This window comes from Amaranthus tricolor, chromosome 12 (assembly GCF_026212465.1).
Source record: "Amaranthus tricolor cultivar Red isolate AtriRed21 chromosome 12, ASM2621246v1, whole genome shotgun sequence".
Lineage (NCBI taxonomy): Eukaryota > Viridiplantae > Streptophyta > Magnoliopsida > Caryophyllales > Amaranthaceae > Amaranthus > Amaranthus tricolor.
This window is the reverse complement of record NC_080058.1, coordinates 14292419-14318218: the sequence shown is the minus strand read 5'-3', so window position 1 is coordinate 14318218 and position 25800 is coordinate 14292419. Positions and strand designations below refer to the sequence as shown.

Below are 25800 nucleotides of genomic sequence, written 5' to 3'. Positions count from 1 at the left end.
GGTATGAGTCTCAATTTAATTATTAGAAAGTAAAAAAAAAAAGTAAAAATTAGGGTCCAAGAATATAGTTGATTTGAGTGGCTAAGGCCCAATATAGCATTTTTTTGGAGTATTTTTAGAATCGTGTAGAATCGATAGAATCATACGATTTTAGCTGCGATTCTACAATTCTATACGATTTTAATTGCGATTCTAGAATTTGAAGGACATAGTTTCTTTGGTAAGTTGTCTTTGAAAAACTATTCTATTAATTTCGAATCCTTTTAAATCATTAGTATAATATCGATAAAAATAAAGCTTCATAATAGTCCGAACTCCATCAGAGGTCCGAGAGTCTGAGTCGGAGCAAAGTTGAAATATGCATAATCCGACTCTGAATGGAGATGGACTGAAAAACATAACCCGAGTTTTATCCGGAGCAAAGTCCAAAGATAAATAATTTGAGCCGAGTCTGACACATCGTCATCCCTAGTTTTAACTTGTAATGGTGCATTTCATTTTTTTTAGGAATGCTATAGTTTTTATTTTATATATTTGATCATTCGAGAAATGTATACTTCTATTGCTCCAAATAAACAATTTTTTGTGTGTGATCTTCTCATCGTGAGAAATTATTTATGCATGGGTCAAAATATTCGAACTAATACGATTATTAGTATATGAAATCCTTGTTTTAAGGTCGTTTCAATGAGAAACAATCTCTCAACACATTAGCTCAATAGGTCACATGAGCTTTTGACCTGACCCATCCATTAAAACCTTTTAGTTTACTTGGCTCGGCTCGGCCCGACATAAATCATAAATTGTTATTTAGAACCGTCTCATTATTAGGAAAAGTCCAAGCTGTATATTACTGGTTTTAATATATATGTGATTGGTTTTTAAGCTCTATGGTGATTTGGTTTTGTAGAGGCAAGTTTACAATATATATTTCATTTTACCATATATATACATTCTTAAGGCATATGTGATCATTATGAAAGTGCAAACGATTATAATTAATATATATAATTTTTCCACTAATAGATTATTATTATCATTTAATTAAAAAAGGTTGACAGTAAGTAATATGTAGTCAATTTTAAGCTCTATATTATTGATTTTTATATATGATTGTGAACTGTATGTATTACTTTTAAGCTACATGTGACATATTTTTAATTATATATAAGCGCTTTTAAAGAGTATGTAGTTATAGTGGGCTATCTATAAAATATGCGGTGTCCTAACATGTGAGAACGCGGTAACACTGCTAGTCCAGGCGAACCCAGAGTCGGGATGACGTAGGAAAATGAGAACGCGGTAACAGTAGAATCCATTGGCGTTCGTCAACTGTCTGCATATTCCGACTCGGAGTAGGAAATTATATTTACAGCTACTACTATAAATGCTTTCTTCTCCAGCTTCTTTCCCCTAATTAACCCTCTATCCTCCCTGTTCTTTCTGCATTCTGCTTCTCCCTCTCTCTCTCTCTCTCTCTCTCTCTCTCTCTCTATTTTCTGTCGTCAAATTATCCCTATTTTTTCTGTTTTCTCCATATCATCTACTCCACATTTATTGGATTCTGTTTTTTCATATCCGTTCTCCTTTTTCTGTAAGTTCTCTTTCTTTTTTCTGCTCTCTTACTTTAATTTCTCTAATTTTTTGTTTGTTTTTTTTGATAATTATGGCTATTCATTATCTACGTATTCTTTTATTTTCCTAGATCTGCTTAATTAATCATCTGAATTTAATTATATTTTGTTTTTTCTTACTTAATTTCAACTCTTTACTTTTTTAAAAACTGTTTTCTTGATCTTAGTGATTTCGGTGTAAATTTGATTGCTTTTGTAGCGTATAAGTACTGCTTTTTGTAAAAAATTAGTTTCCTTGATCACTGCTACAGTGCTACATTACTGATCTGAGCGGATTAGGATTTGTGTTTGTGTTTGTTATTAAAATTCATAGCAGATCTAATTGATTTTATTGTTGCGCTTCATGTATTATACATTTGTTATTTGATATTTTAGATTTTATGCTACATGATTTTGTGTTGATGTGTTTGCGCGATTCATCAAAAATTGATCTTTTAGTTGTTGACGTAGTATACTCAAATTCTTGCTTATGATTGTCTTTTCCTGCTTTGATGTGACACTTTTTCCTTTTTTTTGTTGTTGTTTGATATCAAACGTCACTTTTGATTTAATTGCTGATCATTGAATTGAATCATAGTCTTTTTTAGTCTCAATTTTCATACTGTCGAATTTTTAAGTAGCACCTGGGATCATGGTTTTAACTGGAAACAACCTCTTTTTGTTATCCATAATAAGAGCAAGGTTGCTTACATTTGATTCCCTTAACAATGCCTAGGTGGGAGACACCCTATGGCTTTAGGATAATGGAAAAATCTGTGATTATAGGTTCCCATGTGACATGGTAACAGTCCAGGCTGGGCTGCTATTTCTAGTCTAGACTGTTGTCATATCTTGTAGGAGAATGTGCTTCTATGTGCACCTATAGTTTATTGAATTGTGTTATGCCTGTTCACTATTAATGTGTGCGGTTGGATCTGATCATTTTCTGGTGTTCTGAATTGCTTTTGTTTTATAGAAGGTGGTGCATCATGTCAGATTATAAGCCAAAGAACATTCTCATCACTGGTGCGGGTGGATTTATCGCATCTCATGTCGCCAACAGACTCGTTAGGAGTTACCCAGAATACAAGATTGTTGTCCTTGACAAGCTTGATTATTGCTCAAACCTCAAAAATTTACGGCCTTCTCAATCATCCCCTAATTTTAAATTTGTCAAAGGGGACATTGCTAGTGCTGATCTTGTTAACTATCTTCTGATTACTGAGTCTATTGATACTATTATGCACTTCGCAGCACAAACCCATGTTGATAATTCCTTCGGCAATAGTTTTGAGTTTACTAAGAATAACATTTATGGAACACATGTTCTTCTAGAAGCATGTAAGGTCACCGGGCAAATTAGGAGATTTATTCATGTAAGTACTGACGAGGTCTATGGGGAAACAGATGAGGATGCCGTTGTGGGTAATCATGAAGCTTCTCAGCTTCTCCCAACAAACCCATACTCAGCTACAAAGGCTGGTGCTGAGATGCTTGTCATGGCTTATGGCAGATCATATGGTTTGCCTGTTATTACAACCCGAGGAAACAATGTGTATGGACCTAACCAATTTCCAGAGAAGTTGATCCCAAAGTTCATTCTTTTGGCCATGAGGGGCAAGCAACTTCCAATTCACGGTGATGGATCTAATGTGAGAAGTTATTTGTACTGTGAGGATGTTGCAGAGGCTTTTGAGGTCATTCTCCATAAGGGAGAAGTAGGTCATGTGTACAACATTGGGACGAAAAAGGAAAGAAGAGTGATTGATGTGGCCAGGGATGTATGTAAACTATTCAATATGGACCCTGAAGTAAGCATCAAGTTTGTTGAGAACCGTCCTTTTAACGATCAGAGATACTTCCTAGATGATGAAAAGCTCAAGATCTTAGGGTGGTCAGAGCGCACCACATGGGAAGAGGGGCTGAAGAAGACAATGGAATGGTATACCAAGAATCCGGATTGGTGGGGTGATGTCTCAGGAGCATTGCTTCCTCATCCAAGAATGCTGATGATGCCTGGTGGGATCGAAAGGCATTTTGAGGAACCCGACAATGAGACTGCTACTTCAGAAATCCGCAACACCCAACCTCAGATTGCGGTACCTATTTCTCGAAAGAGCAATACTTCTCAGAAGCCAACTTACAAGTTCTTGATATATGGTAGAACTGGTTGGATTGGTGGTTTACTTGGCCAGTTGTGTGAAAAGCAAGGTATTGCTTTTGAGTATGGGAAGGGACGCTTGGAAGATAGAGTGTCGCTTATTGCTGATATCCAGAATGTTAAGCCTACCCATGTTTTCAATGCTGCTGGTGTCACCGGTAGACCTAATGTTGACTGGTGTGAGTCTCATAAAGCAGAGACCATTCGTGCCAATGTTGCCGGTACTTTGAGTTTAGCTGATGTCTGCAAAGAGCATGGGCTTCTTATGATGAATTTTGCCACTGGTTGCATCTTTGAGTATGATAATGCACATCCTTTGGGCTCTGGTATTGGCTTCAAGGAGGAGGACAAACCCAACTTCACTGGCTCATTTTACTCCAAAACGAAGGCCATGGTAACATTTCCTACTCATCCAAACCCCCCCCCCCCCCCCCCCCCCCCCCCCTCTTTTGGCTTAAAGATATTGCCAAGACACTTCGATATTATCAAATACCACTGATATGAAAAAAAAATTCTTTGATTATGCCTTTAACAATTTTTTTTACCTTTCTTTTCTGTGCAATGTCCTTTCTTGACGTGCATCTACTAAAGAACTCCGATCTTTGTTTATGCTAGGTGGAAGAGCTGTTAAAAGATTATGATAATGTCTGCACCCTCAGGGTCAGGATGCCTATATCTTCAGATCTCAACAACCCAAGAAACTTCATCACAAAGATTTCTCGTTACAATAAGGTCGTTAACATTCCCAACAGCATGACAGTTCTCGATGAGCTTCTACCCATTTCCATTGAGATGGCAAAGCGGAATCTGAGGGGCATTTGGAACTTCACAAACCCAGGTGTGGTTAGCCATAATGAGATTCTGGAAATGTACAAGAACTACATGGACCCAGATTTCAAATGGGCAAACTTCACACTAGAAGAGCAAGCCAAAGTTATTGTTGCTCCAAGAAGTAACAATGAGATGGATGCTACCAAATTGAAAACAGAATTCCCAGAATTACTGCATATTAAGGATTCACTAATCAAGTATGTTTTCGAGCCAAACAAGAAGACAAACTACTCTGCTTAAGAATCACCCTTTCTGCATAATTTAGAGATGATACAGTTGTCATAGTTGCAATTTAATTTATTTTTACCAGTAGCTGATATTTGATATCTTAATAGAATTTTGGCAAACATTCATTATTAGCTTCATATTGTGTTTTTCCTTATACCTAGACTAGATCTGCACTATAATTATTCTGTTAGGTGTTCAAATTTTCCATTTTTTCCTTTTAATTGTTTACTTGTGTTTTTCCTTGCTCTTTCTGTTCCATAGAGCACGAAAAAAGATTACTTGTTACACATAAACATTTCTTTTTCTTTTTCCCACCCACTTGTAACATTTTTACTCTTATAAATTGATTTTTTATGGCTATGAATATGTTGTTTCGGTTTGTTGTTATATTAGAATAATACAGCTTTTTCCATGTAAAATCTTGAGTTTAATTCTTATTTAGATTTTCTCTTCTACATTTGGATACAACATTCCATTACCCAATGCCATTAAGTAAAAAAATTTGGATAATTTATGGAATTCATCCAATAGATAATGATTATTTAAAAAAAAAAAAAAAACTAACAAAGAAATTACTGATTTCATAAAAGCCCTTTAAGAAACTTCTTGCAGGATACAATAGCGTTCAATTCTAATAGTAAAAGAACTAGCAATGGAGGGGACAGTAAAATAGATGTTAAAAAGAATATTGATTTTCAATATGATACAAAGAAGTTTTTCATGGCTTGAGCTCTCGATACAGTTGAGAAATCGCTCATGAAAACTATTTACCAGTATTGAGTTCTCCTTTTTTATGTTCTTTTCTGGGGAGTTGGAAATGCACCCATCAATGGAAAGCAGCCTGATCTGGGTCAACAGTGTTAAACAGAACCAAACTTCTATTAGTAGTTGTGAGCTGTTCTTGTGCAATTTGGCAGCATCGATTGAACCTCTGTTAAAAGGCTGAAATGAGTTGCAAGGACCGACTTTCTTCTACCCAAACGAGATGCACAGGTTGGGCGAATACTTGGGTTCATCATAAAGACTTACAATTATTCAAATAAGTTGGCACAATTTTATTAATCAAGATATGCCTAGGCTCTACAATTTTTCTGATCATTCTCAACGCATAAAGGTAGCATGAATTGAGATCCACATTCAACACTTAAAGCGGTTCTGCCTTTTAATTTGATGTCACAGATTGAGATGCATCGGCCAACCTTGACAAAAATGAAACAACATCATCTGATGATCCAATGGTGTAACGAGCACTGGTTCGAGTTCTGCCCACTGCACAAGAGAAGTAGTTCTCTTTCTCAAGGTCGAGAACGTTCCAAGAGGTCTTCTCTGACGGTTGCTTTCCCGAATGCTTACCGTTACTGTGATTTGTCGTCTTTTCTGAGTTTGGTGTTGATCGTTGTGTTGCCTTTCCATGCGGTGCCTTCGATCCACTTGTCCTGGGTGATGGCTTGGATGATGGCCTCTCGGGAAACTTGGAAGCATCAAATGCTTTGGTTTTTGAGTGGCTCACATTGTCGGAAGGAAGTTCTGGCTCAAAAAATGTGTATACATCTTCATCCTAGACAATTGAATCATTCCAAATGTGCTAATTAGCGTCCAGTTAGACACAGTTCTTAAAATTCAGAGTTTTATATAGTCAAAAAACGAAACTCCTAGGCTTTCCCTATACCATGTTCCCCTCTTCTGCAACATCAATAAAACAAAATACTCGACTCAAAGACTAGAACTTTTACCTTCTCCAGAAAATGACCAATGCACAAGACATAATCAATTGGTGATCTCAAAGGCTTACTATGTACTATCTCCCCTAAAATGCGATCAATAGCCGATCCCTGCATTCAAAAGCACACAGAATAAGCCAACATGCAATTCATGCTTCCAGTTACGCAAATCTATAAAGAAAACGTGAAATAAAACTACAAATATAATTTACCTTTGTAACACCTACTGGTCGAACTTCGACAGACCTACTACCTTGAACGACTTCTACGGATGCATTTGAAATAGGGCCCGTCCAAAGGTGCTGTAGCATGTCTCTAGCTTGCAATCTCCCAAATTCAAAATCTGGTGAGACCAAATCATATGAAGAAGAAACATAATTAGACCTAAGGGGAGAAAAAAAACAACAAAGCTATTAGGTATAAAAAAAATTACCAGCATATTTATAATTCCATACAAGGGAAATATCACGGCGCTCGTTAATCGAACGAGGAGTTCTATCCTTGAAATACTCAAAAACATGCTGAAAAAAAAGATAGTGAATACCGATTAAATGCTTATCAAAACAAATATAACCAACTTCATAATTCATGCTAGGCCACATGTGCAAGAATTTGTTGTTAATATGCTATCATGAAGCAGGATCAAGTTACCATACATGTACACTGGCAAACCAATCCAGATTCAAATGCTCAGGCATCGTAGTCATCCAATTTCCTCTCCTTGTATGCCGTAAGAACATTCCATGCTCTGCTGCTAACCACAAGTCAAACTCCTTAAAGTTCTGGATACAAGTCAAAAGATTAAGAATGGTTCATAACATGGTTAAGAGTGAGATCATGTCTAATATGACTAAAATTAGACATGATGAGACCACTAAAACCCAATTCCTACTGAAACACTACAAAAAGAGTTGCTGTAGACATTGATTCAAAAAGGATAAGCAAATCTTTAAAAAAACAAAGCAGATTGCGTACATCATCTAAAACATTTCTGGTACTTCCACTAAGAATAACAATGGTTGATTTTGGGTCATTGCAAAGCACAGTTAGAGGCCCTTTTAGCTCCGGACGCAACTTAGAGTTCATTTCCTTCACTTGATCAGTGCCCCTTCTACCAGGTATATCAACTGCTTCTGTCAATGCTGCATTAAATCCCTGAAATTTAGAAAGCAAGTCAATATAATTAACTGCAGTACTACCATAAACAAATTTCGATATCTAATAAAAACACCACATTCCATTACCCTAATAACATACTCCCACCTAGGTGGGATTTGCGGGGTTGGATTTACAAAAACCATAAAATTGTTAGTGATTTTCAATTTATTCTTGGCAAAAAAAAGCAAAACATGGGGAGACTCTTAAAACAAAAAGAACAAAAAGGTATAACTGGAGAAAAGGATTTCCAAAGATAAAACCTTACAAACAATTGATTTCATACGAAGCAAATGGTGACCATTACTCAAAATGTGTATAGTGTATAGACTAAGCACTTTGAACACATTTGCAAAGCAAACCAAAAGAAAAAACAACGGAAAACATGATCACTAAAATCTTATTCGGCAAGATTGAACATCATACAATGTAGAGCAACCTAATTTCTATTTGAAGTTGATGAGCTTTTGTGCAAACTAAGGAGTACATTCTTGTTTAAGGTTGCCAATATTATCTTTTCATAGATGGAGATAAAATTTAAAAACCATCAAAACTACACGTGTGTTTTATACAGCAGATAATCTACATTAAGAAAGTCATAGTAGAGGTCAGCTTCTTGATCAATATGTTAGATTTCTAGTTTGATTTCCAAGAAATAAAGAGCACTTCTGATTTGATATAGTACAATCTCGTAAGCTTTAAGTGTCCCAAGTTGTATTTTTGCATTGGAAAATACCTGTGGGAATGTCTAAAAAGGGCGGGCCCGTTTCTGAACTTTCGGTGACCTAGAGGCGTGATTAGAAATAGGGACCTTTATCGTTATAAAATTTCCATTACTATCCTCATAAAGGTTTTCATTTGATCCATGAAGAGCTAAATTATTTTGCGATTCTATTATTTATTGAAATTGTTTTCTTTTTTCTTTTTTCACAAGAAGATGTATATTTTTGTGGCAACATTATTATAATACTCCCTCCTATTCTCCCTAAGTGTCCCATTTAACTTTTCACCATTTTTTAGGTGGTTAAATGGGACTACATGTGTAAGAGAAAAGTGTAGAATTTTTTAATTTTAATAGGTGTAAAGTAGGGTTAGTAAGTGTAAAAATGTAAAAAAGTTAAGTTTAGTAGGAATAAATTGGTAAAGTTAAAATATCCAAAATAGAAATGAGACATTTAGGATGACTTGACCCAATAAGGAAATGAGACACTCAGGGTGAATAGGAGGGAGTATAATAATACAAGTAAAATTAAGAAGGAGCAATATAACCTGATTCTTAAGTACCAAGCTCTCCCAAATTGTAATCCCTTCAATTCAATGAATCTTGAACATTACATGCCAATAATACTCCACTATCACTCTTAATTCTTTAATATTTTTTTAATACTTTTTTAATATTTTAATTTAAATTTCAACCTCCTTAATTTCAGAAATATGCGGCCATGAGCCTTTGCCCTACCCGCCCTGGGTCAGAAACGGGCCTGAAAAAGGGTAAAGGATAGAGACACAGATGGAAGAAAAATGGACAGGGAGGTGCATTAAAAAAAAATGCCTAATCTTTTATCCCATAAAATGGCTCAAATATATGAGCCAATAATGTGTTCCTATAGGAAAGAATAATGTGGTCCTAGTGATCCGTAAATGTCTAAAGCTACACAAAGGAATCTTCCTTTTTGTTTTTAATCTATCTGAGAAAAATAACATAGATCCAATTGTATGAAAGTTTAAGGTTGTATTGAATTAAATAGCCATGGAATCACAGAAACATATATCAATCAACTAATCCAGCTCCTGTTTGAAAAGAATAAAATATTAGTTTTGATGAAAAAGTGTTGAAAAATGACAAGCCTGAGAAACAAGTTCACACGTCAAATTGAGGGGAAACAGAACAAAGAAAAGAGATAACATACATCTCTGATGCAAATTCTGTACCCTCGTGGTTAGAATGGTTCAGATACACTACAACTAAGCATCAAAGGTTTATCTAAAGAAAGGTAACCAAGATATTTCCACAACTAGGTCTAAAGGCCCAAGGTTGATACAAAGGCTTGCACATATAGTCAGTAATACAGATGTAAAAATAGCTGAGACGCAAGACATGATTAAAGACATGAAAGACAGACAAATTTAAAGATTGTTTCAGCATCTCTAAAAGAAACGACTTAGAGTAAACAGTAGAGACCTTTCTAATATTGAGCAGAAAATTAATGTAATATAGATAACATAATATACATGCACAATTTGACTGAATTAGCAAAATACTTCCAAACAAAATTGCAGCAGCTAAATTATGAAACGAGCAAATTATAACAAAAGGCCACTTTATACCAGTATCAGTAGTCGATTACTACATTTCAACAAATTGTTAACAGCAGATTCAACTGGAAGTACTGGGCGGATTTGTGATATCCTCAACTGAGCCTCCACAACTGTGTCGTTCAGTTCACTACAAAATGGAACAGCATTAGAAATGAAAAGTAATATACTTATGTTAAAGAAAACTTCAAAGTACAAAAATCGCTGACAGGCTTATTGTTTAAATCTGATAAAAAATGAATATTCTAAAAAGATTAAATGTTTTTTTGGGACCTTGTTTTGGATTCTCTTTATTGCATGTTTACAGGGGTTTAAAAATCTACACATAAACAAAATGCTTTGTTATTTTTTTAATATTTGTTATGTTCTTTTTCTAAATACCGGTAATCCAAGAAGCCAAAATGATATTTTACATTGAACTGATCAGAATTATAATTTCTTTTTGATCAACAAATTCCATGATTCCTAAATACATTTTACCTAAAATAATTCCCAATTAGAGATTCTCTTCTCAATCACTATTCCTCTCTTATCACCCTGGTTTATCCTTTCTGAAAATCTAAATATCTTAAAATCTAATCTCTTACTACAAAGATAAATGTACATGAACTAATTATAATCAGTTACCTTACAAACGTTTCAGCCCACTGCTGAGCAGTATGCTCTGTAACATGGTCGAAGTTAAGTTTATGCCTTTTCTCTCTCTCTTCATCTGACATATTTAGGGCTTTACCAATTGCAGCAGCTACCTCTGTAATATTCCAGGGGTTTACCAAGAGAGCTCCAGCACCCAGAGATTGTGCAGCCCCAGCAAACTGTTCATACAGATGACCATGAAGTGTAATGAAAACTTTAACGTTCAATATGATTATAAACTGGAGCCTGAGTATATTCTTTGCAGGAAGCATGCCTTTTTATGAAAAATCCTGACTAGATACAAGAAAAAATTGTAACTTGCCATCAAACTTGTTTCCGCTCATTGTTCTTCATAGTTGCATGACTTTAGGCAAAGACATATTACAAAAATTACAATTTTTTCTATTTTCATTTTAGAAAACTAAGGTCAAAGTCATAGTTTCTCAACTTACAGGAACAGTCGGTTAGGACAACCTCAACAGAAAAGGAGAATCAACATAATCAAAAGGAGAATTGAATAAGGATAAAGCTGTATGTTCTAGAAGAAAGAATCATATTCAACTTTACTGAAGAGCTCAAAACGACATTAACACAGAAGGAAATATTTTTCAGTAGTGTAATGTCCCACACGCTTAAACCACAACCGAAAGCCACTATAATAATAAGAAAAAAAAATTGATTCCCATGTAGCTCTTTGGTTCACAAGCACTATTATACATCAAAGACGTCTTTGCTCCTAAATCCCTCCCCGCAAAATCCATTTTGTACCAAATGCCATAACGTTCAACCAACATCCATCATATCAAAGCTGAGAAGCATGTTCACGGCGGACAATTCCAATCTCCTTTACTCGTATGTTTGAAAACCAGATGTAGGAACTTTATGTTATCATGTTCTGGCTTAAGTTCTTTTTAAATGGTCAAATAGCGCCAGAATTTAGATGTGTACATGCACTTACTTTCCAATACAAAATGAACTGTAGTACTTTTTGTTCATGAGTCATCATCCATGCAAATAAAACATAGGAAGATGTGAATAATAAGTGAATACCTCACTGAGAATGAGTACACCCTTTTTTGCATCTTGACAAGCCACATACTCATAGCTAACCAGATTCATGCCATCTCTCAATGAAGTAACTAGTGCTACATCTGGGAGGAGATAGAAAAAAATATTAAACAAAATTCCATTACCCCAATACAATTAATTAAACAACCATTTATCAACAACAATGCCAAACCTTAATCCTAACTATATGATGTATAATAAAAAATCAAGATGAGAGATCATCATTATCAAAGAGTATACTTCAATCAACCATCATCATCAATAATAATAACAAAGAATATCAATTCGAAGGATAATCACACATATTTGCCCCTTCCATTCAGTCGTTTCTATTGTGATATGCTCATGCAAGTCCAAGTTCTATGTACAAAAACATTAAAAAAATTAATAGTATAAATATAGAAATCAAAAAAAAATCTTAGTACAATTAGAAATTATTGCATTAGTATTGCAACTTCAAACCTTGCACTAAAAAATAAACTGAAATTAAAGTGATGCAATAATTTTGAAAATACTCATCTAAAAGATAGTTTTGACTTGATTTGTTGACTTTTTTAGTATACACATGTTCGAGTTCGCCCAAAATGGGAAGTGGAGCTAGTATGTTTGATGTGTTAAACAACAAAGTGAATCATGGTGAGAGAACAATGCGATTTTAAGTTTGAGTCAAGTTAGGTTTCCTAACCAATATGCAAAATAAAGTTTCAGGTGGTAACAGTCGCAAAATGAATACTGCGGTCAATACAACGCAGAAGATACGTCATGGAACTTAAGCAAAAGAAATTCTAAATAAATCTTGTTCTTGTGCGCTTGATCATGTCGCTTCGCGCGACAACATTTGATATTTTTTTCTTCATTTTTTTTGGTTTGTTCTCATGCGTCACTGATGCACTGCTTTGTTTTTTTTATGGTTTTATTATTTCTTTCTAAATGTTACTAATTTATACAAAAACTATGCATGCAAGAATAGCTCTAACTAAGAGCAAGAGGATGTTTTATTGATTTCAATCATGTCCAAAAAATTACAACCATAGAGTTTCAGGAAAACCTGGTTGGTTTTGGAATCTAGCACATAGATAGATGTCTATACCAAATGGTTAACAAGACACCTCAAATAAACACATGTACTCCCAGTTGAGCAAAAAATAAAAACCCAAGGAATTCAAAATTAAAATGTCAACAGTGAGAGAATTACCAGTCACTGCATATAGAGCACATAGGGCTTGGAAGTCTAGCGAACGATCCTGCAAAAAGATACAAAAGCTATTATAAATAAAATCTCATAAATATGGATGGAATACGGCTTAAGATAAAGTTAATACTTGTAATGTGAACCTATCATACTAGGTCACATATGCAATACACAAATCAAGTACAAGAGATTCACAGGTACATCCAACCATTGTAGGAAAAAGAAGTCAAACTAGATGCATAGTGGAATGCTAAGGAAATTTTCTCCAAGGAATTTCTAGAACTGTAAGACATTATACGATCCGTCTCATGATAAATCTTAAAACACTTGCACGAAAGTCATGGATCGTTGTTAATTCTAATATAAACTAACAAAAAGGGAGGGAAGGGAATTTGAGCAGGAGAACTGCTTTACATTCTCTTAAAATAAATCATTTAAAAGTAAAATTTAGAATGTTAGCTTGTTTTATATATTTTTTGCAAATGTATTCATCATTTAACAATAATTATTTTGCTAGTATATGACTATTTGCCCCCTTAGTCCTACTTACTGGCTCACCAAACGAAAACACGCCACAATAGGTCTCATACTTTCATCGGGGTAGCATGTTGGCCATGACAATTTTTTATGCACATGTCGTATAGCACAAACACTAGCTACTATCTAATGTGGACCTGTAAGATAATTCTTTAAAAAACGCATCATAGTAGGAATTCGATCCTCTTTCACTGCTTTGAGTTATGACATAATGAGGTTATTGTCTTAGTTTTTTAATGTTTGATCGTGTGTCCATTCCTAATGGAGCTAATGATTTTAATTGATTCCTGTCAGAGTAGCTTGGTATTAAGGTAATGGTGTGTTTTTATTGTTTATAATTTGATCCTCTTTCATTGCTTTAAGTGATGACACTAAAAGCAAAGTAGCAATACCCAAGACAAAAAATACACAAAGAACAAATGATAAATCATAGTGATAAGGGGATAAATAAGCCAACTAAAGCAAATAAACACGGTTAAAAAAAGTGATAATCCCTCGTATATTCTCTTAATGTCTGACAAGGGAACTTAGGTTTATATGACAATGATTTTGAGAAGGAGAATCAAGTGGTGGAAAAGGAATGAAATAAAATAAAGTGGTGGAATGAATGAAAATAAAGTGGTGAAATAAATGACAAGATACTAGATGATTTACACTTACCACCTATTACTTCTATGATGTGTGGGAATACTGCTTAGTAGACCAGATTTATCACGATTCACAATGTGTTCAAGCAATTGAAAATGAAACGGTGGAATGAATGAGGTAACTTAGTTTGATGAATATTTCAAAATGTGAAATAAGTTTAGCTAAAAAAAATTGCTGCCAAGGAAAATAAATCGTACTTTGCACAAAGAGGGAAAACAAATCCCTAAACATAGAGTAGCAGTTTACACTAATGGTAAAACTACTACTACGAAGCGGTTTGCTCGATGCACCACTATTCAAATAGTGGTTTTTTGTTGAATGACATAAATAATCTAATGTAAATAAATATTAGTTGTTTAAAAATTTAATGTTTATTTCATGAAGACCCAACCCCGCTTGTTTCAGCGCGCGTGTGATTATAAGCAACTAGTGTCTTCTGCCTTCCACAAAAGTAGTGAACCCCTTGGGCCACACCCAAGTATGTAGACATGTAATATTTAAATGAGTAAATGTGTTCAAGCTTTTTATCAATGTGAGATACATCAACCAAAAACATATTTGGCTAATCTTCAACATTTGAGATAAGATTTTATGAAGAACAAGGAAGAGTCTCAAAATGTTTCCTTGTTCTTTGTACTGGATTTCCCCAAGTTTCAATGGTCGACATATGGATCCATTAGAGTTCGCAAACCTATTCTCAAACATGAGATCTCTTGCAACACAAGTAGTGCTCAAACAATATAACTTTTGATTAGGCTAATAAAGAGCTTCTATCACGAAAAATAACATTTATTATTGTACTCCATGGAGCCTCACAAGTGATTTACAAAACATTATAAACAAACGATGAGAGAAATAAAACCACACATAAACAAAAGACGCTATTTTTTAAAAAAAAAAATATCTTACAAACTTGAGAAATTACGAAGAAAAAAACTTTTTATAATGGCAAAAGGAGGTATATAATCGTTTCAGAAGTTGAATATATTAGAAGAGCATCTCAACTCACAAAGAATATAACATAATCATGGTTATTGGGATATTATAAGAAAAATACTGAATTGTGAAGTAAAGAGATACCAAATGATGGATAGGAACACGAGTTAAAGTTCCAAATCTCCCATTAATGCGTCCAACTATTTCATGAACTTGACTGGTAAGTTTTTGATCTACAAAAATAAATAAGAAAGCATCAGCATCAAGAGTACAAAAAAGTGAAGATATATATATACATTACTCACCAAGATTAGAGATGGCTCAACATAGAGCAAACACTTGAAAAATGCAAGGACAATAAATGTGATATACGTTCCAATAACAATCAGACAACAGTATAAATAATTGAAATGTGATATACAGTCCAATAAATTGTGCTTGTACCAAATGGCACATCAAACCGCTTTGTCTTTAAAAAAAATAAAGGAAAAAGAGCTCATATTAATTCCATAACATTTGCTCGCCTTGGCAGTAAGATTTCGAAATATCATACAAACTTGACTAATGAAATTTACTTGATTTTGTGATATTTAACTACTCATTATGTTATACATTTCAAATTAGTAAGGGCTCCATAGAACAAGAACATGGACTAGTGGGCTCTAGCGTACCTTCACTATAAGTAACTATAGTTTGAAAAAGCTTGTCATTGGCTATCATAGGAAACTGGTTCATAAGTAAACAATAACCTAATGGAAACTTTGTAGGATGTTTGCTTTAGTCCAAAGTAACCGACGATCCAAACATTGGCCATCGAAGATTAACGTTCATAAGAAGGGATAAGCAAGGAAAAAAAAATCGCATTACAACTTTTTCATGTAAACTAAACTTGACGTTAGAGAATGAAACTGATAAAACTTCTAAAGAATTGTAAAACATGAAAAGAAAATTCATACATCATTAACAACAATGTTAAAGCCTTCATCCCAACATATAGGGTCGACTATACGAACCAAAACAAATCAACATTAAAGATTATTGATAACAAATATTATACTTATTCAGCCTACTCTACTACTAATCTACAAGACTAAAACTAATCAATTCCAATGATCATCCACATATATATTCCTATTGTCATATACTCCAGCAAATCCAGTTCTCCATATCATTTTTTAATAATGTTACCGAAGTAATTTATTGGTTGACTCTTATTTTAAGCACCAAAAAATCAGTACTTCTCTTTTTTAACTGGTGCTTTTGTAGTCTTTAATGCACATGGGAAAACCAATATAAGCAATTTTCTCTCATTTTGTCTTCCAACATAAAGACCTCTTCTTATGTCATCATCTCAAATTCTATGCTTAAGAGTATGTCCACAAATTAATTTCAACATATGCATCTCACTTATACTATATTACTTCGTGAAAAAATGGCATTTCATGTACTCGGTCTCGCTTCGACTTATTTAAACCATTTTGATTATAAGAATTGCCTCCATAACTCTAGCTTGGCATGGACCTCATCTCACATCAATAAACATGTACAATAAAACTTATCCCCAAAACCTTCTAATTAAATCATCTAGGAACCCTACAATTAGAAAAGGATTTAAAGTAGTGTCTTCATGTAGACCAATTGTGATCCAAAAATCTTAAGTTGCTCCCGTAGTACTGCTAAATCTTGGCGTAAACCATGATATATCACTTGATGCAGCCTAAAATACCTTACACCTTTACAATGCAGGTAATACTAATTGCTAAATTTGAAAACCTTTACGACACGATCAATACGATAAAACCTTTTTTGCACTATGGTCGCTCCTACACATTTCCTAAATTTGGTTTTTATATTCTAATGTGCATCTTGAACTACACTTCTATAATTACGTGGCATAACCTTTTCTTCCATTTGACTTGGGCAGTTCTCTTCACTTCCACTATTTATACTCCATCGTCTCGCATATATAACACGATTTAGCCCGAAAAGCTCTTATATATTTCGGTACAAATACAAAAAATTCTTGGGAAGGGGAAGACCATAAAAATAAGAGAAAAAATACTTTCATATTTCTGGAATGTCCTAAAAACTAAAACCCCCAAGAAGGAAAACTAAATATGGCACAACAAATACGTAGTGATCAGTTAAGATTCATCACATAGTACAAAGTATGTACAATGGCATAACTCAAAATTACCAATAAACTCTTAGTATGGAAAACAAATATTAGCCATATCATTCAAACTCGTCTACCATGATTTTGAACAAAGAGTAACAGCATGAAACTAATCAATTTTATCAACAAAGAATGATGCAACATATTACTTGAAAAATATACATAAAAAAAGTGCATGCTATAATCTAAATCACTGCCTCATTGATCCTACATAAATCTAGAAAATATCAATAAGAGATGAATATGTACAGGCTATTCAAGTCTACTAAAACTAATATTTATAAAATATACTCACTTTTGTGATAGTATCCTAAAAAGTGTGAAGATACACATATGGACATGTGAGTGTGTACTTCTATGTATCCATACAAATAAAATTGGGTGTGCGTTTATCAATTTTCTTTTTTGTTGAAGGGCAGATGGAAGAGAGGAGGTGGGATAAGAGCTTACATTCAGGAACATCTGTTCTTGTTGGAACAGCAATTTGGAGCAGAACGACTTTATGGTGCCAGGAGGGGTTTTCCTCCAAAAACTTCTCAAAAGCGAGTATCTTTTGTGGAATACCTTTTATCATATCCAATCGATCAACACCTAACATTACCTGCCACCATAGATCAAAAATGACATACGCTTAAATCATAGTGATTCATAATCAACACAATACAAATAAACGAGTGGAAGGAGATAGTTAGCAAGTGCTTGCAGCCAAAATAAGAGTTTTTCGTTGTATACTTCCTCCGTTCCAAAAAACTTGCCACATTACGGTTATTGGAATTATTCATCGTTCAAGCTAATTTCATATATTGCGACTAATGTAAAAGAAAAAAAGTCAAGTATGATATTAATTTTTTATAATTTTTAGTTATGCATAATTCAATATATAAATGATCAAACTCGGTCTAAAAATAGAATGTAATAAATCATTGATGTTTGAGAAACCTTGTAGTAACTTACCTTCCTGCCGGCAAATCGATCAGTCAATTCTTTAATATGCTCTTGAACTAGAGGAACTTCAATTGCTCGAATAAAACGATCAGAATCAATTCCAATAGGAAACTAGAATTTAGGAAATAATGCATAAAACTTAGTATTAAGAACAAGGAAACAAAAAAAAAAAGAAAAAACTTAAAAAGAATGAAAACGAGCTATATCTAAACCTAAGTATGTCGGCAGCTATTTCGGAATCAAAGAGTTCATCAAAGAATAAAAATAAAATAAATGGTTAAACATACAGCAGCTACTCGTGTCAATCTTCCTTGTTCATCCTCTACACCTTCAGGTGTGCCTTCAAGCCCAAGAATACGAGTGCAAGCACTAACAAAGTGCCTTGCATAATCATAGGTATGAAAACTGCAAGGAATAACATCAATATAGTTGGATTACAAAGATTTCTATGATTATGACGCTCGAACTATAAACTCTTGAAGGAAAATAATTGAAGCACTTCACTCCGCACACACACACACAATATAAATTTCAAAACATAATAAGCTAACGGGATGTGGTTACGATTAACTCTTTTTTTCTTTATAATAGATATAACATGTTAGTAAAACTCTAAAAAATCAAATAAGTATAAAGTAATAAATATAAATAAAATATAAAAAACTCTTGTTCAGAACTAAAATTTATAAAATAAAATAGTGGATGTGGAGACCTCAAAGTAGAAGTAGTGGCAAATAAAAGCTGAAATAGTGAAAGGATAAAAAAGGAGCATCGTACTGGTTTCTTCTTTCCATAACCTTTAGTTGATGAAAATTTGAAGAAATACCTAAATCTCATAGAGGGGAAATGGCGTCAACAAATCGGTTGTGACTAATGGCGATTTGGGTCATGTTTCTTAACTGATCCAGGTCAACCATTCCAGGTCAGAGATTAGTGATCGTTTCACAATCCAAGATACAATGCAATTAAATGCTCAGTAAGTGTTGCAACTTACTTGATATTTTGTGTTATGAAGAACATCCTAATTCAACACTCACAAAGTCAATGCCCACATCCCAACAGAATGAGGACAACTACATGTAACATAACAATTAAATGTGAGAGATTTTCACTAACATACTAGTAGGAATAAATTTTTGGCCATTAAAGCGGCCACAATAGAGAAATAGGATAACTTCTACACACTCAAAACTAATGAAATTAGGCATAGAAACTAGATTCTTATCTCTGGGATCATATACATTAAGTTTTCTCTTCAGTTAAGAATGTGCATCAAGTATCAAGTATCAACAAAATAATGACCCAAGTTTTGATTAAAGTCCTTCATATTTCATATTGTCATTCATGCTTAACTATGAAGTTTATAAATATTAGAGATAGTAATACATCTCATAATGTTACTCATGAATACATATTTTTTTCACAAAGAATACATTTCATAAGAAATTGGAATACAAATTTAGCTATATTGTTGCTATGCAAAGAGCAAGAGAAGTTATGGCATCAAGCAACGAGAGGTTGCAAGGTCATCAGTAAAACACTCATGTTCGCAAAAAAATATGACTATTAGAATGTCTGTAACTGTGACAGATCAAAAAACACACACATATACAGCAAGGGATAAGTTGGGCAAAAGCTACACAATTATTCAAACAGCAGTGCATACCAAGAACAACAGCCAATAAACTGAGATTAAAGTGTAGTAACAATGTCAAATGACAATGAAGATACAAAAGTAGAACTAACTGAAACCAACAATTTCAAGGAACAACATTTATCTACTTTGTCATATGTGATTAGTGGCTTGGTTCACCCAAGTTGTACTTAGAGTCAAGCGAAGCTTTTGGACTCTACTGTTTAGAGTCAAATTGTGTTGGATGAAGAGTTTATGTCCCAAGATAAGTTTTAGCTAAAAAAGCTAAATTTTGGGAATGATGAAGATTGGATTTTCTCAATGACTTTGAAGATATGACATGTGATGTACATGCTCATTTCGATAATTAATAAAGCAAATCTTCAAGAAGCATTACCATTGTGGTGTAAGTTTGGGGTTGGTAATGACATTAGGAAGAACAAAAGAAAAAAGAAGCAAAAGAATGGAAGAAAGAGATCAGTAATTTGACGTGGTCGGTAGGCTGCTCGAACAGCTGCATCCCTGCTGATTTTTCGGGCTTTCTGATCTGCTTTCCAAGCTTTGCTGCCCTACCTTCACCTCACTATGCCTATATAAGCACCTCACTATGCCTTTATTTATTAAGCCAAAGACCAAAGTTTACTTTGAGATCCAACTTATTAAATTTGTACTACCTTTGCTTTCCTGCTTATTCTCACTTCCAAACACATTAGTTTACTTATCATCATTGTAATTTCTTCAAGTTTAGGAGCTTTTGCTCTTATCTACATTATTAAATTCTAGCCTAAGTGAGGGCATCGCCCTTTTGGTGAACCTCGTAAATTTGTGTGTGGCTTTATTTAATTTATTCATTTCTTAGTTCATCTATTTACTTGCAAATTGTCATATGATTGCAATAAAAATGTCTAAAACAGCTACTTCCTCAACGAATCCTACTTGTATTTATGCGCCTCTGCTTGGGCGTCCACAACTATTTCATCAAAGAGGACACAGTAGAAGCCTACTTTTTTGGTCAATATTAGATAGAAGGGCATGTAGGTTGATAAACGTATTTGAAAGTGTCCTCTAAGATTTAATTACCATAATAGCACTCATGAACAAATTGTCAATAGATGGAAACACATTGAATTTTAAATTGTGTCAATGCCAGAAGGCGGTGAGAATATGTCATGACTCGGGTCAAAAGGTCTAAGGGCATTATCGACATTTCAAATTAATTAGTCTTTGTACTTTGTAATTAGAATAGTTGTTATCTTTTAGTTGTCTTTGGGGGGCTTAGGCTATATATAGAGCCAACCTTGTAATAATTTTTAGGAGTCATTGGGCAGACTCGAATTGTCCAAACTATCTGTTCGGTAACAGGTCCGGCTGATCTATTATAGAATACTATCTTCCTAATGCTATCTTAGTAAGGAACAATATAGAATCAAGGACAAAAGTCAAACAACCCAAGGAAGGTTCCATTGTGAAATATTTGAAGCTATATGACTAAAATCAATCTCACTCTTGTTATGTAATGTAAACCAAACAACAACTAATTGTGCGAGAGGAAAAAAATATAACATACGCAGTAAAGGGTGATAGTATAAATGAAGACTAACTAACCCAACCAAATCAGCAGCAAGCACTGCACGGAGGAGTTCAGAACGAGATGGCAAGGTTCTATGGATTTCAGAAGAGGGAAAGGGGGTGTGGAGAAACCAGCCAACTTTCATCTTGCTGTTATGCTTTTTAAGACACTCGGGAAGGAACATGAGATGATAATCATGACACCAAACGACATCACCCTCTTCATAGTGCATATTTACAACATCAGCAAACATCTGATTCGCCTTCTTGTAAGCAGAAAACTGAGATTGAAAACTTCTAGTAGTAGCAAGTCTATCCTCTTGAGGTAGACCAAGATAATGAAAAAGAGGCCACAATATGTTGTTGCAGTAACCATTATAATACTGATGCACTATCTCCTCATCAAGGAAAACAGGTATGCACCTCTGCAATCACATGACTACAACTTTAACACTCAAATAACACTGATGATGCACTATTTCCTCATCAAATGATTCCAAGTAACAAACCTTCTCTGCAAGAGCCTTTTTGAGAGCTTTTTGTCCAACTTCATCAGGAACATTAACACCAGCCCATCCAATCCACCTTGCTTCAAATTCCTTTACACCTTTTGGGGGAAAACAAAAGGCAACTCATTACTTTAATATTTTACATTTGATGACTTACATGTAATGACTTAACAACATGCGCCATAGTATAAATACAAGGCCGCATTGCATCGCGTCGGCCGCGTCGTAAAGGTTTTCAAAATGAACGAACCGATATTTTCCACGGTGTAAATGTATTAAAAAAATTGCATTTTTGGCCATCTCAAAGGATATCTTATGAGTTCGACCTATATTTAAGCGTTACGATTATCACTCACGTTACCGCATCACCGTTTTGTTATCGCGATGAATTTTAACACTATAACATGTACTCAAAGAATCATGTAGAGCTGCATGTTCGATCGTACAAGGTCCCCAGACTTCAAATTCTAGTTGATTCTAGTTTACATTATTTTTGCTTTAATTTGATTCACTAACTATTGCTTTTAGACCCCAAAATTTCAAGAAATTGTAAAATAAACGAGGCCTAAAAATTATTGGGTACTTTTGCAGCAAACAAGTTCCAAGCACATAAATTAAGAACCTAATATGATAAATAAAATGCAAGTATTGGGTTTTACCTAAAAGAGCACTGACAAGACCTCCAGCACTAATTTCCAAAGACCAGGAATCTTCACCTTTCCTAACAGCTGAAACTGGTAAACGATTAGCAACCACCAGCAGTCTCTGGGTAGGCAATACTTCAGCAGCCGCAGCACCTTCCAAGTAACTATCCACCCTGGAAAAGTCATCCTCTTCACCCTCCAGGCTTCTGTTATTTTCTGCTTCATTATTGTTACTTGAAGCCCTGCTTGCTCTTCTTTGTCTATCTTGTAGAAGCCTTGACACTCTACTTGTTAAGATATTTGAATTTTCATTATACTTGTTTCCAGGCATATGTCAATCTCACTGTAATCCATAAACAACACAAACATATCAACCCAGGAACATAAATGTTTAAAAAAAGCTTTTTCTAGAATATTCTAATTCATTACACCATCAAATAGTACTAGAAGAAATTTAGTAAATAATCAATTATTTCAAAGAATTAATGAAAACAATACATGCAAAATCCTTGAAACCCATTACAGATTCTTGAATTCCCACTAGTCCGATCACAAAAAAATTAATTTCCCGCCAATGAATTCCTCCCAAAAACTAAAACAAACAGAAAATGATAACAATTATATCGGTTTCATGGAAATATGATCAAATAATCAATAATAAAACAAATAACAGTAGATTAATCATTAAAGAAATATTGAAAGAATCATCGGTTTTCACCCTATCAGAAGCAACAAATTTCCATCACAGGAAATACATAACTATAACCCCTGTAAACAAATATTGAGACTTAAAACTGAAATTACCAAATGAACTCAAAATTAATGCAAAAAATAATTTTAAAAAAATGTATAAAATCAACAATGCCACAAAGAGAAGCAAGCTTAGAAAAAAATTGATCTTACCCGATAAGTCAAACTCAAAAACTATTAGAAATTGAATGAAAACTTTGATAAGAAAAAGTTTAATTAGAAAAAATCACTAAGTTAAGAAGCGAATAAAGAAGAGAGAGAAAAAAATGGGAGATGAGAATCTGGGTGGCAGAAAGAAAGAGTGAGGAAAAGAAAGCAAAAGAAGAGAGCATATGAATGCAAAGCAAATGGGATCCTCGTGTAAGCTTTATACGGTTCCAATGGACCGAAGCCATGCAGGGTTTCCACCATTGTTTTTATATTTTCTTTCTTTAATGCTTTTTGTTCGAGGAACATTTATTTTTTTCTTTTGCGAGTGATAGGCTAGGAGCCGGGGTGTTGGGGTTTTCAAAACTTTCGAGTAGGAATATAAAATATTAATTTAAATTAACGAAAAAAGACACTAAAGATCGTATTACTATGAGACGATATTAAAAGGTTGTTCTAAATTAAAACATTTATTTAAGAGTATTAATTCTAATATTGAAATGATCAATTTCAACTTAAACTTAATATTAAATGAATCAATTAAAATAAATAATTTTAATTTTAACTTAAAATTAATCAATTCTGATATTAAAGTTATTAATTTCTACTTACAACTTTATAACCATATATGCATCAATTATTATATTGTTAAAAGAAATCAATTTTAATTTTTAAAGTTATTAATTATGATCTTAAATTGATCAATTACTAATCACGTATTGTAATAAATTATAAGGAATATAGGTCTCATGGTAAGGTAGTTTCTTACAAGGCTTGCTCGTAAATTAAATAATAATAATAATAATAATAATAATAATAATAATAATAATAAATAAATAAATAAAAATTACGTTTTCCACCCGAACAATTTGGAAAAATTTTCTCCATAGGACATCCTATTTTAGATGAGAAACAACTTTAAAATCTTCTTTTTGCATTTGCTTCTTTATCTTACTTTTTTAGCAACGATAATTTGCCACTAAAACTTATACAAAGTCATTGCCACCGAGTTAGGATGATCCTTTATCTTGTTTTATAATAATTGACTTTGATTATATTAACTCTAAACATTTCTCTGTTTTGCTAAATTTTTCCTTTATTTTTAATAATAGTGGGGTACAAATACAATTGCATCATCATCTATGGACCCTTACTTAATATAAGTTATAATAACAGCATAAACAGGAAATGATAGGACATTAAGGTCTTATTTATTTCACCTGATTACTGAATTTTACTTTACTAATCCAAATTGATTAAAAATATTTTTCTAGTTTTAACTGAATTTTACATTACTAAACTGAATTTTACATATTCTAATAGATTTTATTGATTTAAAGAATTTTACACTATATAAACTGATTTTATTTTCAATAATACAAAAAATGGATTTCCAACTAAAAGAAACAGTCTTAATTCAATCGTTATCTATATATACCGACTATTCGATTAGTCAAATTAAATGTAGCAGTTATTTTTTTTAGTCAGAAATACGACTAACATTATTTTAGTTGGCGTTTTAATCGAAATTTTGACTAATTTTTCTAGCAAGAACTAAGTCGGAATACCGATTGTTTTCCTACAAAATTTCAATCAAAAATCTTCGATTGTTTTCCTACAAAATTTTAATCAAAAATTTCCAACTTTCCTTTAGTAGGAAAACAGTTGAAAACCTAAATTTCTGACTTTTACTGAATTCAACTATTAAAAATATTTTTTTTCCTATGAAAAAATAGTCAGAAATTAGAGATAAGGCAATGGATCATATTGTATATATGGACTCTCCAACTAACCTTTTCAATCGGATATTTAGTCCAAAATATAATATATATTATTTTTGTCAAACTAATATAAGTTCCATTTGGTTTTCTCTTTATATTAAATATAAAATATTATATTTCTTAAAATTAATACAATTATTAAGCAATAAATAAATATTAAAAAATCAAATGCAAAAAATAGATCAAATATACATAATATAAATTAATAATAACACATTGTTCTACAAATTAACAATAAATAAAATATTCGAATCATTAAAAATTACATAAAACATATTCATTAACTAAGTATAAGATAGCGGATGTAGCAGGAGCGACAGTCTCGATACGTAATTAACATTAATGATAATGTTTACAATAATCAAGCAGAAGTCTCAAAATACCGATCTAAAAACTAAAAACTATTTATAGCAAATGATAAATATTACATTAAAATTGAAAAAAAAATGAAATACATATCAGTTGTTCCAAAAATACATTAAAATTAAAATTAAATACATCAAAATCATCAAACATCAAGTGAGTAAACAAAAATACAGCTAAATCCTAGATAGCATAAATAAATTTTAGTGTGGCCTAAATCAAAACCTGAAACTAAATCCTG

At 33.2% G+C, this 25800-nt stretch overlaps 2 protein-coding genes across 3 annotated transcripts; one reads left to right on the top strand and one right to left on the bottom strand.

The window, feature by feature from the left end:
• The first annotated feature begins 1194 nt into the window (after positions 1-1194).
• Positions 1195-5145, top strand: LOC130828828 (trifunctional UDP-glucose 4,6-dehydratase/UDP-4-keto-6-deoxy-D-glucose 3,5-epimerase/UDP-4-keto-L-rhamnose-reductase RHM1-like). 2 transcript variants are annotated; one of them, XM_057694837.1, is made up of 3 exons: positions 1195-1594; positions 2590-4168; positions 4390-5145. In XM_057694837.1, exons 2-3 carry the CDS (start codon positions 2603-2605, stop codon positions 4843-4845), a joined length of 2022 nt encoding a protein of 673 aa, XP_057550820.1. In that variant the 5' UTR covers positions 1195-1594; positions 2590-2602; the 3' UTR covers positions 4846-5145. The 2 variants fall into 2 exon arrangements, with proteins under 2 accessions (XP_057550820.1, XP_057550819.1); XM_057694836.1 differs by having other exon boundaries at positions 1394-1594; positions 2593-4168.
• A 249-nt stretch (positions 5146-5394) lies between these two features.
• Positions 5395-23737, bottom strand: LOC130828827 (alpha,alpha-trehalose-phosphate synthase [UDP-forming] 1-like). Its single transcript, XM_057694835.1, has 18 exons — positions 23422-23737; positions 22534-22861; positions 21875-21972; positions 21402-21790; positions 18451-18568; positions 18173-18274; positions 17669-17819; positions 15187-15275; positions 12925-12973; positions 11712-11812; positions 10653-10840; positions 10038-10155; positions 7530-7709; positions 7211-7336; positions 6988-7075; positions 6767-6897; positions 6567-6665; positions 5395-6391 (listed from the first exon to the last, which is right to left on the bottom strand). Exons 2-18 carry the CDS (start codon positions 22847-22849, stop codon positions 5996-5998), a joined length of 2739 nt encoding a protein of 912 aa, XP_057550818.1. The 5' UTR covers positions 22850-22861; positions 23422-23737; the 3' UTR covers positions 5395-5995.
• Between the last annotated feature and the right edge of the window lie 2063 nt (positions 23738-25800).

What these genes read in the sequence shown, in the direction of transcription:
- LOC130828828 (XM_057694837.1), top strand. Translation starts at nt 2,603, where the DNA reads ATGTCAGATTATAAGCCAAAGAACATTCTCATCACTGGTGCGGGTGGA. An exon ending in ACTCCAAAACGAAGGCCATG is followed by an intron (nt 4,169 to 4,389) that starts GTAACATTTCCT and finishes TGTTTATGCTAG; the next exon opens with GTGGAAGAGCTGTTAAAAGA.
- LOC130828827 (XM_057694835.1), bottom strand. Translation starts at nt 22,849, where the DNA reads ATGCCTGGAAACAAGTATAATGAAAATTCAAATATCTTAACAAGTAGA. An exon ending in TCTTGTCAGTGCTCTTTTAG is followed by an intron (nt 21,973 to 22,533) that starts GTAAAACCCAAT and finishes TTCCCCCAAAAG; the next exon opens with GTGTAAAGGAATTTGAAGCA. An exon ending in GTAATCGACTACTGATACTG is followed by an intron (nt 7,710 to 10,037) that starts GTATAAAGTGGC and finishes TCTAAATTTCAG; the next exon opens with GGATTTAATGCAGCATTGAC.